This window comes from Ovis aries, chromosome 2 (assembly GCF_016772045.2).
Source record: "Ovis aries strain OAR_USU_Benz2616 breed Rambouillet chromosome 2, ARS-UI_Ramb_v3.0, whole genome shotgun sequence".
Lineage (NCBI taxonomy): Eukaryota > Metazoa > Chordata > Mammalia > Artiodactyla > Bovidae > Ovis > Ovis aries.
The window spans coordinates 27459611-27474819 of NC_056055.1; the positions used below are offsets into that span (position 1 = coordinate 27459611).

Here is a 15209-nt window from a genome sequence, read left to right on the forward strand (position 1 = left end):
TAAAGCTCAACATTCAGAAAACTAAGATCATGGCATCTGGTCCCATCACTTCATGGCAAATAGATGGGGAAACAGTGGAAACAGTGTCAGACTTTATTTTTGGGGGTTCCAAAATCACTGCAGATGGTGACTGCAGCCATGAAATTAAAAGACGCTTACTCCTTGGAAGAAAAGTGATGACCAACCTAGATAGTATATTCAAAAGCAGAGACATTACTTTGCCGACTAAGGTCCGTCTAGTCAAGGCTATGGTTTTTCCAGTAGTCATGTATGGATGTGAGAGTTGGACTGTGAAGAAGGCTGAGTGCCGAAGAATTGATGCTTTTGAACTGTGGTGTTGGAGAAGACTCTTGAGAGTCCCTTAGACTGCAAGGAGATCCAACCAGTCCATTCTAAAGGAGATCAGCCCTGGGTGTTCTTTGGAAGGAATGATGCTGAGGCTGAAACTCCAGTACTTTGGCCACCTCATGCAAAGAGTTGACTCATTGGAAAGGACTCTGATGCTGAGAGGGATTGAGAGCAGGAGGAGAAGGGGATGACAGAGGATGAGATGGCTGGATGGCATCACTGACTCGATGGACATGAGTTTGAGTGAACTCTGGGAGTTGGTGATGGACAGGGAGGCCTGGCGTGCTGGGAATCATGGGGTCGCCAAGAGTCGGACACGACTGAGGGACTGAACTGAACTGAATTGAGTGGTCAGGAGCAGAGACCTGAAACCAAGCTGCTAACTTTGAACCCTGATTCTACCTCTTCCCAAGTAGACAGCTATGGATTTACCAAATCGCTTATTCTGTCTGTCTCGAGTTATCTGTAAATTGGGGTTGACATCAGTTACCTTATAGTATTGTAAGGATCAAATAGTAAACTTTACACGTGCTTAGAACAATGCTATATAATAAAAGCATTATATAAGTGTTTGTTAATGTTAATCCTTAATATATAAAGTGGATTTTTTTCAAATCAGTAGTTAAAAGCGAATGACCCATTAAAATATAAACAAAGGATATAAACTGTCAGTTCAACTGTCAATCTCATTAGCTATCAAATAAATACAAATCAAGTTGTCTCCCCAGTCATCATAGGTCATCTCTTAAACATTCCATGAATAAATATGATGGTGATATAAACCTAAATTTATCAATATAGGAAGACTATGAGACTTACATTGTTATGAGAGAAATAAGGTATATGACTTGACCTCATAAATTTTAAACAACAGTTATCTCTGGGATTACTTGCAAACTTTATTGTCTTTACACCCTTCTTGGCAGTAAGTATGAATTGCTCTCATAATCAGGAAAAAAAATATAAAAGTTATCCAGAAACATGTAGTTGTTCCCCCATAACCCTTGTCTCCTTTGTCTGTATTAAACAGAAACCATGTTCTTAGGTGACAACAGAACTAGACTGCCCTAAGATGTAACCATCTGATTAAGTGCTGGCTTGAGAAACTTCGTGAACGAAGTTTCTGGCTTCTGCCCTCCAAAGGAGGGACTTGCTCTTTCTCTCCCCGCTTTTCCGATTTCCAGATGCCTGAGTAGAATGGAATATAGTGGAGAACCTGATGAAGCAAATCCCAGACCTCTGCTGATGCCATAGGGTGCTCTCCACTTAAGCTTTAATTTGAAATAGATGTGACTTATTTAAGCCCCTTAAGTTTGGAGAAACTTTCATAGGAAGCCAGCCTGACCAGCTGGGCAAGCTCATGCAGTATGCTCTCATTGTGTGTGTGGATTCTTAAGAGATGGAGAGGGCATATTGTGGGAAGAACATGAAGTTTTTGGAATAGAGCAAACTCGGATCAAAGGCCTAGCTCCTGTGTCCCAAGGGCACCCCTGAACAGAGACTGTGTGTTCAATTAAATCATAGTAGGGTATGATTTGGAACTGCTGAGTGATGAACAGAAGCAGCTGGTTGTCTTCACAATTATTGTGAGAAAGGGTGGCAAGAGCTGCATTTGAATCCTTGCTTGGGACCACTCCAGTATTCTTGGGCTTCCTCTACAGCTCAGCTGGTAAAGAATCTGCCTGCAATTCAGGAGACCTGGGTTTGATCCCTGGGTTGGGAAGGTCCTCTGGAAAACGGAAAGGTTACCCACTCTGGTATTCTGGCTTGGAAAATTTCATGGACACTCCATGGAGTTGCAAAGAGTCAGACATGACTGAGTGACTTTCACTTTCACACCAAGGGGATGACCTTGTTGGCAATGCAGATCAGCCTGTCATAAGTCTTAGGTTCAAATTAGAGTTTGTCCCCATACTTCACCCTACCCCAGCCTGGCTTCAACCTCCCTTTCTACTCCCAATGCTTGTGAGAGTCCAGCACCTATCACTGCTCAGGCCTCCTGGAATGCTCATCCTTATCCTCACCTAGCCAGTCGTGATCATCCAGATCTTCCCTGACCACCCAGTCTAACTCCTACCATCACTCTCACATTCTATTTTATAACACATTCGGCATTTTAGCCCACTTTGAGCCCATCTTGCTTGTTTTCTTGTTCTCCCCACAAGACAGCAAGAACCTTGTCTGAATATTCACAGCTGTGTCCCCATGTTCTAGAACAGGGCTCTGTACACACAGTAGATGCTCTATTCTCTCTTGAAGTGTAGAATTACAAGCAAAGACTAGGGCAGTTCACAGTGGAGGCTGAGCTCAAAGGATAGAAACTTTACCAGCAGGAGTCCAGAAGTGAGAGCCTTAACCAGTAGACCATATGAAAAGCAGAGGGAGCAGCAGAAAGATGGGCCAGGAAAAGGAAGAGGTCTGGAGTCCTGAGAAGACCCACAGACTTCCACGGCTGGAGTTCCTGAAGTAGCCAACCCCAAACGACCAGAGGCCTTGCCATCTCAGATCCCACTTCTCGTCCACAAAAGTTGCTGTGGAGGCAACCTCAGGACAAAGTCCTCCCTCCACCTTTGTGTGTGTGTGTGTGTGTGTGGACATGTACATTAGTGGCCCAGTCATATCCAACTCTTTACGACCCCATGGACTGTAGCCCACCAGGCTTCTCTGTCCATGGACTTCTCCAGGCAAGAATACTGGAGTGGGTTGCCATGCCCTCCTCCAAGGGGATTTTCCCAGCCCAACCCAGGGATTGAACTCATGTCTCCCACATTGCAGGCAGATTCTGTACCGACTGAACCACCAGGGAAGCCCAAGAATATTGGATCCCTTCTCCAGGGTGTCTTCCCGAACCAGGAATCAAACCAGGGTCTCCTGCATTGCAGACCTATTCTTTACCAGTTGAGCTTCCCAGGAAACCCATCTTTTTCAGTTATTTTGAGAATGAAACTAACTCATTAATGTAAGAATGGCTAGTAGTGTTTATGTCCTAAGCATTCAACAAATTGTATTTATCGTGATGGAAAAACAACAAAAGCCACAGTCCAGAGCTAGCCAAAGCTTTCATTTCTGGGGGAGTCATTGCTATTGTGCTTTCTACTATCTGAGGCTCAATTGAGCTAAAAGTGCACACTAAGTCATCAGAACACAAAGCTTTTCTGTTCAGTTGTGCCAAGAACTCACCTCCTGCACCACCCACCCCGACTGCCAAGCCAGCAGCCCCCATGATTCAAACCCTCCTATGTGAGCTTCAAGCAAGTAGTTTTTAAAGCAGATTTCCATTTAAAAAAGAAAGGCTTTGGATGATCAACACAAGACCAAAATCAAAAGAGAAATCACAATGTAGAATTTTTTTTTTCTTTTTAAGAAGCAAAGTCTAGCAACTTTCAAGTTACAGACAAAACGATAAAAGTTGTTGACGTTTTGAGACGAAAATAATACCTTACACAGTTGATTCTCTAGACCCAATCTCACTTCCTTGTACTGAGTAAGCATGAGACGGGTTCCTAGGAAGCTTTGCCTCTTGATTTGGTTTTGGCCCTGAGCCCGACACTGCCTTGCACAAAATATCCTCAAGCACTTGTTGCGACAGACGGCCCTGCATGGCACAGCCTGCCTGCCAGGCCTCTTGGAGCCCAGCCATGCTGGCCGGCACTTGGTCAGTCTCAGGGAGGGCAAAGGCAGTGATGTCTATTCCTCTAATGAGCTCTTGAAAATAGCGCCTGATGGAAATAGTGTCCTTGGTGGGGACTGGTAGAGACACACTGCCCTCCACAAGTCTCTCCATCTCCCCCTTGAGCCTTTTATGCTCGTGGAGAAATTGCACTGCGTTAGCATGATGCTGCAGGAGCATCTTCATCTGCTGGTAAAGCTCTCGGGGGGCTTCAAGTTCCCGGGCAACCAGCTGTAACTTCTCCAGCTTGGAGCAATGCTCACTCTGCAGTTGCTTTTTCAAGGTGGCAATCCGACATTTGATGCCACTGAGCAGGCTGTCTCCAATGGCGTCGATCATGGCCAGTGTGTCAGTGGCGCTGGTAGAGAGTTCCCTGATGAGCTTCTCCATGTCCTGTGGAGGCAGCATGAACATTTCTTAGGAAAGACCTTCAGCATTCAGGCCTGGACACCTGGTTCATGGCATTGCTTCTTCTCCTCTACTGAACCAAGAACTCCTTAGGAGTGGTGCCCACTGCTAGCTGCTAGCCTACTACCCTTTTTTCAACCCTTTCCTACCAAAGAACCCTGATTCTTCCAGCCCGTGATGTGTGGGCAGCTAAAAATACTTACATTCATTTCCTGCTTTCCTTGTAGTTCGGGGTGACAAGGCGTGCAACAGAAGCAGAAGTCTGAGTTATTGGGTGCGGCTTCTGGGAAAGCTGCCTAAAAGTAGACAGATGCTTCTGGAACAAGTCTTGATCCTTCCCCTTTCTCCTGCCAGGACCTGGGGTCAGTGCCCCATGGAGTAGGCTCCTGGTAACCTTGTGCTGACAGGAGCACGAACGGCAAAGCTGAGAGAAGAGGGTGGAGCATCCTGGCCACCCTCTTAAATAGAATCTCTAATTTTTTAAAAAACTACAGCTTGTGAGTTTCTATTACAATCAAATGTACACCCTTACTAAAAGAATACTCACGTGGAAGGAGTTACCTGAATATTTTGAAGGGAATGAAATCACAAATCATCCATTGTGATCTTGCTAGAAAAAGTCAAGGTCTTTTACTCTGGACTCTCCATGGCCTACAGTGCCCTTCCCCTGTCTGGTCGGCCTGTCCTGCAGCTCATCCTGTCAGCCTCAGCTCTGCATCAGCTCTGTGATCAGGTCTCCCCTCGGGGGAAAGGAGTATAGGGGAAACAGTGTAGACGCGGTCAGACGGTGAGGCCAGGCAGCCCCCAAGTGTGCTTGTGGCTCTTACATCTGAATAGTCCTGCATCTTAGATTCCTGCCTTGAGAAAAGGAGATCATGGGTGCTAAGAGAACTAAATGAGATGATGGACATATAGTGCCTAACACCAGACCAGCATGTAGTAGGCACTTAACAAATTCATCTTCCATAGGATGAAGAGACTCTTCCATTCTATTGATAAATGCTTCTATAGGTCTCATATATGTCACTGTGGCTCACAGTAGTAGTACAATATAATAGTACAATAAGCAGGGTGACAATATACAGCCTTGACGTACTCCTTCCCCAATTTGGAAGCAGTCTTTTGTTCCACGTCCGGTTCTAACTATTGCTTCTTGATCTGCATACAGATTTCTCAGGAGGCAGGTCAGGTGGTCGTCTGGTATTCCCATTGCATTAAGAATTTTCCACAGTTTGTTGTGATGCACACAGTCAGAGGCTTTGGCTTAGTCAATAAAGCAGAAATAGATGTTTTTCTGGAACTCTCTTCTTTTTCAATGATCCAGTGGATGTTGGCAGTTTGATCTCTGTTCCTCTGCCTTTTCTAAAACCAGCTTGAACATCTGGAAGTTCACATGTCACGTACTGCTGAAGCCTGGTTTGGAGAATTTTGAGCATTACTTTGCTAGCGTATGAGATAAGTGCAATTGTGTGGTAGTTTGAGCATTCTTTGGCATTGCCTTTCTTTGGGATTGGAATGAAAACTGACCTTTTCCAGTCCTGTGGCCGCTGCTGAGTTTTTCAAATGTGCTGGCACATTGAGTGCAGCACTTTCACAGCATCATCTTTTAGGATTTGAAATAGCTCAACTGGAATTCGATCACCTCCACTAGCTTTGTTCATAGTGATGCTTCCTAAGGCCCACTTGACTTCACATTCCACGATGTCTGGCTCTAGGTGAGTGATCACACCATTGTGGTTATCTGGGTCGTAAAGATCTTTTTTGTACAGTTCTTCTGTGTATTCTTGCCACCCCTTCTTAATATCTTCTGCTTCTGTTAGGTCCATACCATTTCTGTCCTTTATCAAGCCCATCTTTGCATGAAATGTTCCCTTGGTATCTCTATAATTTTCTTGAAGCGATCCCTAGTCTTTCCCATTCTATTGTTTTCCTCTATTTCTTTGCACTGATCACTGAAGAATCAAATGGGTATATCTTTCCTTTTCTCCTTTGCCTTTAGCTTCTCTTATTTTCTCAGCTATTTGTAAGGCCTCCTCAGACAACCATTTTGCCTTTTTGCATTTCTTTTTCTTGGGGATGGTCTTGATCACTGCCTCCTGTACAATGTCATGAACCTCCGTCCATAGTTCTTCAGGCACTGTGTCTATCAGATCTAATCCCTTGAATCTGTTTGTCACTTCCACTGTATAATTGTAAGGGATTTGATTTAGGTCTGCATTAAAATGATGTATAAAATAACCACATTTATTTAAGAATGTATTCCAATATCAAACAGCAAATTTCAACAATGCAAAACTGCAATTACTTTAATATATTTTCTTTTCTCTTGGGTTTTGAAACCTAGAAGTGGAAGAGCTGAACCAGTTATTTAACTTTTTACAAAATTACCAAATTGTTTCCCAAAGTGTTTGTACTATTTTACATTCCCAGCAGCACTGTATGAGAGCTCCTTACCAAGAGTCTCCTACATCCACACAAACACTTGGTCTATCATTTCGGATAGGTGTGTAGCTGTATCTCATTGTGGTTTTCATTTGGATTTCCCTAATAACTGAGAATATTTTCATATACTGTTTGCCATCTGCATAGCTCATTTGGTGAAAAGTCTATGCTAATATTTTGCCTATTTTAACTGATTTGTTTCTTTTCTTTTCTTTTTTGGCCACACTCTGAGCCATGCAGGATCTTAGTTCCCTGACCAGGGATTGAACCTGTGCTCCCTGTATTGGGAACGTGGAGTCTTAACCCCTGGACTGCCAGGGAAGTCCCCAAGCTGTTTGTTTTCTTATTGTTGAGTTTTGAGAGTTCTTTATATATTCTTTCACTTTTATCAGATGTATTTTTACAGAGATATTTTTTCCTATGTTTTCTTCTACACATTGTGTGGTTTTAGTTGTTATATACAGGTCTACTGTCTATGTAGGATTAATTTTTGCATATAGTGTGAAGGATGGATGAAGTTTTGTTTTTCTTTTCCTTCCTTTTCTTTCTTTCTTTGTTGCTATTGCTGCATACAAATTTTCAATTGTTCCAGTACCATTTGTTGAAGAGGCTAGTCTTTCTCCACTGCATTGCTTTTGCAGTTTTGTCAAAACTCAGGTTCTATATGTGTACGGATTTGTTTCTGGATTCTTTATTTTGTTCCATTGTTTTATTTGTCTGTCTTTATGCCAATACCATGCTCTTTCGATTACCAGAGTTTTAGATTAATTGTTGAATTCAGGTAGAGTTAACCCTACAACTTTATTTCAAATTGTTTTGGTTACTCTATAACCTTTGCTTTTTCACATGAGCTTTAGAATCACCCAGTCATTTAAAAAAAAAAGTATGCTGGGATGTTAATTGCGATTGCATGAAATCTGTTGAAGTATTTGGGTAGAACTGACATGTCAATAACATTGAGTTTTGCTGTGCATGAAGAGTATATATATTCCTCCATTTATTTACTAATAGATCCTCTTAATTTCTCTCAGCAATAGTTATATCATTTTGCTTCTTCCTTTCCTATCTGAATGCTTTTACTTTTCTTGCCTAGTTGTACTGGTTAGAACTCCAGTACAATGTTAAATTGCAGTGATGAGAACAATATCATTGTCTTATTTCTGATCTTGTTGGGGGTGAATATTCAGTGTTGCAAGATTAAGCATGATGTTAGTTGCAGGTTTTCACAGATGCCTTTTATTATCTTCTATGTTGTGGTATAATGGGAAATATATGGCCTTTGTCCCTGGTTCCTGGTACAAAGCTCATAAAATTCTTGGAATTTCCTGAGTGATAGGTATAGATTTTGTTATTTATAATAAGTCTTTTTCAAAAATATATGAGATGATACTAATTAGGTGACTCTTGGTGGGTCCCTAAATATCTTCAGGATGGATCTTGGTTGCCAGAAAGACCAAACATGACTGAAGAGTTGGAACTTTCAGCCCTTCCCTCAATCTCTGGGTTTTAGCCCTACCCTCAGACTCTGGGTTTCAGCCCTGCTCTCAACTGGCGGTATAAAACTCTGAGAAGAGGAGAGGGATTAGAGATTGAGTTCAATCACCAATGGCCAATGATTTGATCAGTCATGCCCTACATAATTGGGGAAGGAAATGGCAACCCACTCCAGTATTCTTGCCTGGAGAATTCCATGGACAGAGGAGCCTGGTGGGCTGCCCTCTATGGGGTGTCACAGAATCGGACACGACTGAAGCAACTTAGCAGCAGCAGCAGCCCTACATAATGGAATCTCCTCAAAAACCCCTTTAGAAAGGGTTCAGGGAGCTTCCAGTTAGTGAACACTTTGTTATGCTGGGAAGACAGGACACATGAAGTCATGCGAGCTACCCCTCTAAATACCCCACCGCTCTTACCTTGCCCTGTGTATCTTTTCTGTTTAGCTGTTGCTGATTTATATCCTTATAATAAAGAGGTACAAGCAGTAAAGTGCTTTCCTGAGATTTGTGAATCATTCTAATGAATCATCAACCTGAAAAGGGGGTTGTAGGAAACCCAAGTTTATAGCCAGTTAGTCAGAAGTACAGGTGGCAACTTCAGACTTGTGACTGGAATCTGAAGTGAGGGCAGTCTTATAGGATAGCACTTAACTTTATTAACTATAGATGGTTAGTGTCAGAACTGAATTAAGTTTTTGGACAATCAGTTTGGCCTCTGAGAACCAGAGCATCTGAGATATTTCTAGATTGCTTAGTTTTATCAAATTAATATTGAATTCTTTCAAAAAAGTATTTTGTCTACTGAAATCATATGATTTTTCATTTTTCTTTTGTTATTATAGTGAATTACATTGCTTGTGTTTTGAATGTTATCACTGTATTCTGGAGAAAAAACCCCTTTTGCTTGTAATGTATTAGGCCTCTCATATATTTTTGGATATGATCTACAAAATTTTTAAGTGAATTATTACATCAGTAATATTACAATATTACAGTAATATTTAATATTACATCATAAAAGATATTGGTTGTAATTTTCTTTGCCTGGTTCTGACTTCAGGATAACCCTGGTCCTGTAGAAAGAGTTGGGACAAATTTCCATTTCTTTAATTTTCTGGAAGTTTGTGTATATTTGTTATTGCTTCTTCCTTAAATGTTTGGTCGAATCATCAACAAACCTATATGGGCTTGGAGTTTTTAATGCAAGCAAGTCTTTAACTACAAATTTAACTTCTTTAACAGATAAATGGCTATTATAGCGTTTCTTCTCGGAGAATTTTGATCATTTGTGTCTTTCACAGAATTTAATCTAAATTGTCAAGTTTATTGCCATAAAATTGTTTGCAATTGTCCCTTATTATCTGTTGGAGCCACTTCTCAGGAACCTGAAGAGTGATGATGTCACCACACAAACAAAGATGTGATGAAAAGGGCTATTACATAATGAAGCTTTCTGGAGGAGAACAGGGCAGCTTCCAACCAGGTCTGAAAATAGCTTTAGACAGCGAGAAAGCAGATTGGTTTGGAATTTTTATGGTGGTTATGAGCTGTGGAAGGTTCCCACAGCTAAGCTGGGCTTATGTGGTTTGAAATCCTGCAGGTGCCAAAGAAGGAAGCACTTAGGTTTGCTTATCAGCTTTTCCAGATTTTGATCAGAAGGGGGAGAGGGAAAAGGAAGGCTTTAAAACCTGTGAGCAGTTTAACATTAAACATAGAGTTGACTATTGTATTTTAAATACCTATCGAATTTGTAGTGATGTTACCTCTCTTATTCCTGGTTTTGGTAAATAATGTTCTCTCTCCTCTTGCTGTCTCTATTTCCTTGAGTAGTCTGGCTAGAAGTTTAATTTTGTTGATCTTGAAGAACTAGTTTTTGGTTTTCTTTTCTCTATTGTTTTTGGTTTTCTAGCTCATTTTTTTCTGCTCTGTCTTTATTATTTCTTTTATGCTGCTTACTTGGATTACTTCACTCTTTCTTTTTGCACTTTCCTAAGGAGGGAGCTGAGATCAGTAATACCAAGTCTTATTATTTTCTAATTTAAATTTCCCACTAAATGCTGCTTTAGTGGCACCCCATGATACTAATGTGCTTTGCTTTCATTTTTATCCAGTGCAAAATACTTGATAATCTCCATTTTGGTTTTTCTTTGACCTATGAGTTTATCAGTACATGTTATTTAATTTCCAAAATTCTTTATGTTATTCATTTCTAATTTAATTCTGTTGTCGTCAGAGAAACTTAACATTTGAAAAACTAGGATCATGGCATCCAGTCCCATCATTTCACAGCAAATAGAAGGGGGAAAAGCAGAAACAGATTATATTTTCCTGGGCTCCAAAATCACTGCGGATGGTAACCGCAGCCATGAAATTAAAAGACACTTGCTTCTTGGAAGGAAAGCTATGACAAACCTAGACAGCGTATTAAAAAGCAGAGACAACTTTGCTTTGACGAAAGTCCATGTAGTCAAAGCTATCGTTTTTCCAGTAGTCATGTACAGATGTGAGAACTGAACCATGAAAAAGGCTAAATGCCAAAGAACTGATGCTTTTGAATTCTCCAGTGGTGCTGGAGAAGACTCTTGAGAGTCCCTTTGATAGCAAGGAGATCAAATCAATCAATCCTAAAGGAAATCTACCCTGAATATTCATTGGAAAGACTAATGCTGAAGCTGAAGCTCCAGTACTTTAGCCACCTGATGAGAAGAGCCAGCTTATTAGAAAAGACTCTGATTCTGGTAAAGATAGAAGGCAGGAGGAGAAGAGGGTGACAGAGGATGAGATGGTTGGATAGCATCACTGACTCAAAAGACATGAGTTTGAGCAAACTCTAGAAGATAGTGAAGAACTGGAAAGTCTGGTGCACTGCAGTCTATGGGGCTGCAAAGAGTTGGGCATAACTTAGCAACTAAACAGGGAATGTACTTTGTATAAATTGAATTTTTAAAAACATTTTTAAAATAATTTTATTTATTTATTTATTGGCTCTGCAGACTTTTCTCTAGTTGCAGTTAGTGGTGGCTGCTATTGGTTGCAGTGCACGGGGTTCTCATTGCAGTGGCTTCTCTTGTTGCAGAGTACACGCGCTAGGGCATGTGGGCTTCAGTAGTTTCAGCTTGAGGGCTCAGTGGTTGTGGTTTCCAGACTCTAGAACACAGGTTCAATAGCTGTGGCACACGGGCATAGTTGCTCCATGGCACGTGGGATCCTCCTGGACCTGGGATTGAACCCATGTCTCCTGTATTGGTAGGAGGATCCTTTACCAGTGAGCCAACAGGAAAGCCCCCAATCCTTTTAAATTTGTTGATACTTGTTTTGTGGTCTATCTTGGTGAGCTGTGTGAACTTGAGAATGTGTTCTGCTCTTGTTGGGGGGGAAACATAAATGTTCCATAAATGTTAGTCAGGCCTGATTAACAATGTTGTTCAAACTATATATTTGCAGAATTCCTGCATACCTGTTCTATCAGTTATCAAGAAAATGATATTGAAAATTATGGATTTGTCTATTTCTCCTGGTAGTTTTATCAGTTTTTGCTTTATATATTTTGAAGATTCCTTATTAAATGCATAAACATTTCAGATTGTTTTTATTCTCTTGATTAATTGATCCATTTATGAAAATGAAATTACCTTCTTTCTCCTTGGTATTAATAATATTATTTGGCCTGAAATCTTCTTTGCCTGATGTTAATAGAGCCACTCTGGCTTTTTTTGACTCGTGTTAGCATGACATGTCTCTTTCCATTCTTTCACTTTTCACCTATTTGTGTCTTCATATAAAGCACATTTATCCAAGTTGGGTCTTGATTTTTTTCACTATGATGAAAGCCTTTTTAATTGGAGTGTTTAGACCATTTTCAGTTGATGTGATTATTGATATGGCTAGATTTGAGTTTTATCATCTTGCTATTTGCTTCTATTTGTCCAATCTGGTTTTTGTTCCCTTCCTCCTCTCTTTCTACCTTCTTTAGGATTAATTGTGTATCTTTTATAATCCTATTTTATCTCCATTGCTGGCTTATTAGCAATAACTCTTTATTGTTTTAGTGGTTGCTTGAGGGCTTATGGGCTTCCCTGGTAGCTCAAATGGTAAAGAATCTGCCTGCAATGCTGGAGACCCAGGTTTGATTCCTGGGTCGGAAAGATCCCCTGGAGAAGGGAATGGCTATCCACTCCAGTCTTCTTGCCTGGGAAATCCCATAAACAGAGGAGCCTAGCATGCTTAGTCCATGGCGTTGCAAAGAATCAAACACAACTGAGGGACTGTCAACTTTCTTGAGGGCTCATAGCACACATCTTTAACTTATCCCAGTCTACCTTCATCTCACTTCACTTATAGTGTGAAACCCTTATCGTACTGTACTTCCATGATGTCTCTCCTAGGCTCATGCTACTATTGTCACATGCTTTACTTTTACATGTAACAAACATCACATTACATTGTTATTTTAAAAACAGTGAGTTATGTTTTGAAAGATTTAAATAATATGAAAACAATCTTACATAGTTATGGTTTTCGTTGCCATTTCTCGTGTCCTTTATTCCTTTTAGATTCAGATTTTCCTTCTGCCTGAAGAACTTCCTATAACATTTCTTATAGTGTGAATCTGCTGGTTATGAATTCTTTCAGCTTTTGCATGTCAGAAAGTGTTGTTATTTTGTCTTCATATTTTGAAAGATATTTTCACTAGATATAGACTTCTAGGTTGACTTTTTAAAACTCATATTTTAAAGATTTTTCTCCACTGTCTTCACGCTTGGATTGTTTCCAACAAGAAAGCAGATGTCATCCTTATTTTTGTTCTTCTGTGTGAAATGTGTGTGTGTTTTTCCTTTTGGGTGCTGTTAATATTTTCTCTTTATCACTAGCTTCAGCAGTTTGACTATGATGTACTCTGGTATAGTTTTAGCCATATTTATTTTACTAGATATTTGTCAAATTTCTTGGATGTGTTTTATATATATATATATATATATATATATATATATATATATATAGTTTTCATCAAGTTTGGTCAATATTTGGGCATTATTTTTTAAGATATTTTTCCTGTCCTCCCCCCATCCTGTCATTTCCTTCAGGGACTTCAATTACTCAAATATTGGGACATGAAGCTGTTCCCCCACTAAGTAATTCTGTTTTTAAAAAAATTCTCACTTTTCTCTGGGTTTCATTTTGAGTAATTTCTATTGCTATGTCTTCAATTTCACCAAGCTTTTCTTCTCAGTGACTAACCTGCTGTTAATCCCACTTAGCATATTTTTCTCTCATCTCCAGAAGTTTGATTTGAATCTTTTTTTATATCTTCCTTGTTTCTAACTTTTTGAAATATGGACTACAATTACAATATTATAATTATAAATATATTTTAGCAACTGAAAAAACAACAAATTATTATTTTCATTATGGGTCATATTTTCCTGCTTCTTTGCTTGCCTGGTAATCTTTGATGTCATACATTGTGATTTTTTACCTTGTTTGATGTTGTATATTTTTACGTTCCTATAAATCATAATATTTTGGGAGAATACAGTTAAGTCACTTGGAAAAAATGATCTTTTAGTGCTTGCTTCCCTGGTGGCTCAGATGGTAAAGAATCTGCCTGCCAATGCAGGAGACCTGATTTTGATCCCTGGGTTGGGAAGATCACCTGGAGAAGGGAATAACTACCCACTCCAGTGGTCTTGCCTGGATAATCCCATGGACAGAGGAGCCTATAGTCCCTGGGGTCGCAAAGAATTGGACACACCCTGAGTGACTAACACTTTCACTTTCGCTTCATTATTTGTTAGGTGAGTCTGGAGCCATGCTTATTCTGGGACTAAGACTTCCTGAGTACTCACTTCAATGTCTCATGATTTACAAGTTTTTCCAATCTTAGTGGGATTCTGTTTGAGCTCCAAGCACTGCCTTCAATCTTTGCCTGCGGAGCCTTTCATGGCACGAGGTAGTTTTCTCACAGACAAGTGCTGAGCTCTGCTGAACACTCACAGGAGACTGCAGATCTCTGGTCTGTCTCTCTGTGCAGTGCTCTCTTCTCTGGGCTCTGTCTTATGCACTTGAAATGTCTTGACCTCCCCAGAGGCTCAGTTCCATCTCCTAAACTCAATGAATCTGCCAGGTTTTACTTGGCCTCCCTCTTTCCACCCTTTCAAGCTCTCTCAAGGCAGTAAGTTGTAGCATTATAGAGCTAATCTTGTGTATATCCTGTCTCTCAGAGATTAGTATCTTTTATTGCCCGAGGTCCAGTGTCTTGAAAACTGTTGTTCCATATATTTTTATTTTGTTTTATTTTTCCAGAAGGGAGAATAAATTCAGACTTTGTTACTCTATCTGGGTCAGGTGAGGAAATAATAAAAATCCAATTTTAACCAATATTTGGTACTTAGAAGAAAATCTATAAAAGTCAGCCATGATAGACAGAGATATTCTACCCCAATCCCCCTTTCCAGAGAGGACTTGCTGCCTGTCGAGATATGACCAGCCTCTAGGTGTCAGATCCTTTGGGATTGCTGTGCCCTTCCCGCATCAGCCTACATTAGGAGGCTGAGCAGAAGGACCTACAGTCGCCTGCCCATTGCAATGCAACATAGGGTACTCTGATGGGCAAGCTGGATCGGGCATTGCTTGTCAGGCCTGTGGCATAGTTTGCCTTCTCCTCTGTTTCATCTACCTCCTCCTACTCTTACAGCTGGCAGTCTTGGATATCTTGCCCCCCAATCTCGGTCTCAGCTTCTGTTTCCAGAGACTCAACCTATGATATCAAATGTTAGGTGGCTAGTGTGGCCCAGTCCCCAGCAGCCTCTGCCTTGGCCATTCTGCAGATGGCCCTTCTCTACAAA

General features: G+C 40.6%; 1 protein-coding gene across 1 annotated transcript; it reads right to left on the reverse strand.

Moving 5' to 3' along the window:
- Positions 1–3647: 3647 nt before the first annotated feature.
- On the reverse strand, positions 3648–5317 carry LOC132659289 (uncharacterized). Its single transcript, XM_060410822.1, has 2 exons — positions 4630–5317; positions 3648–4411 (listed from the first exon to the last, which is right to left on the reverse strand). Exons 1-2 carry the CDS (start codon positions 4633–4635, stop codon positions 3788–3790), a joined length of 630 nt encoding a protein of 209 aa, XP_060266805.1. The 5' UTR covers positions 4636–5317; the 3' UTR covers positions 3648–3787.
- Positions 5318–15209: the final 9892 nt, after the last annotated feature.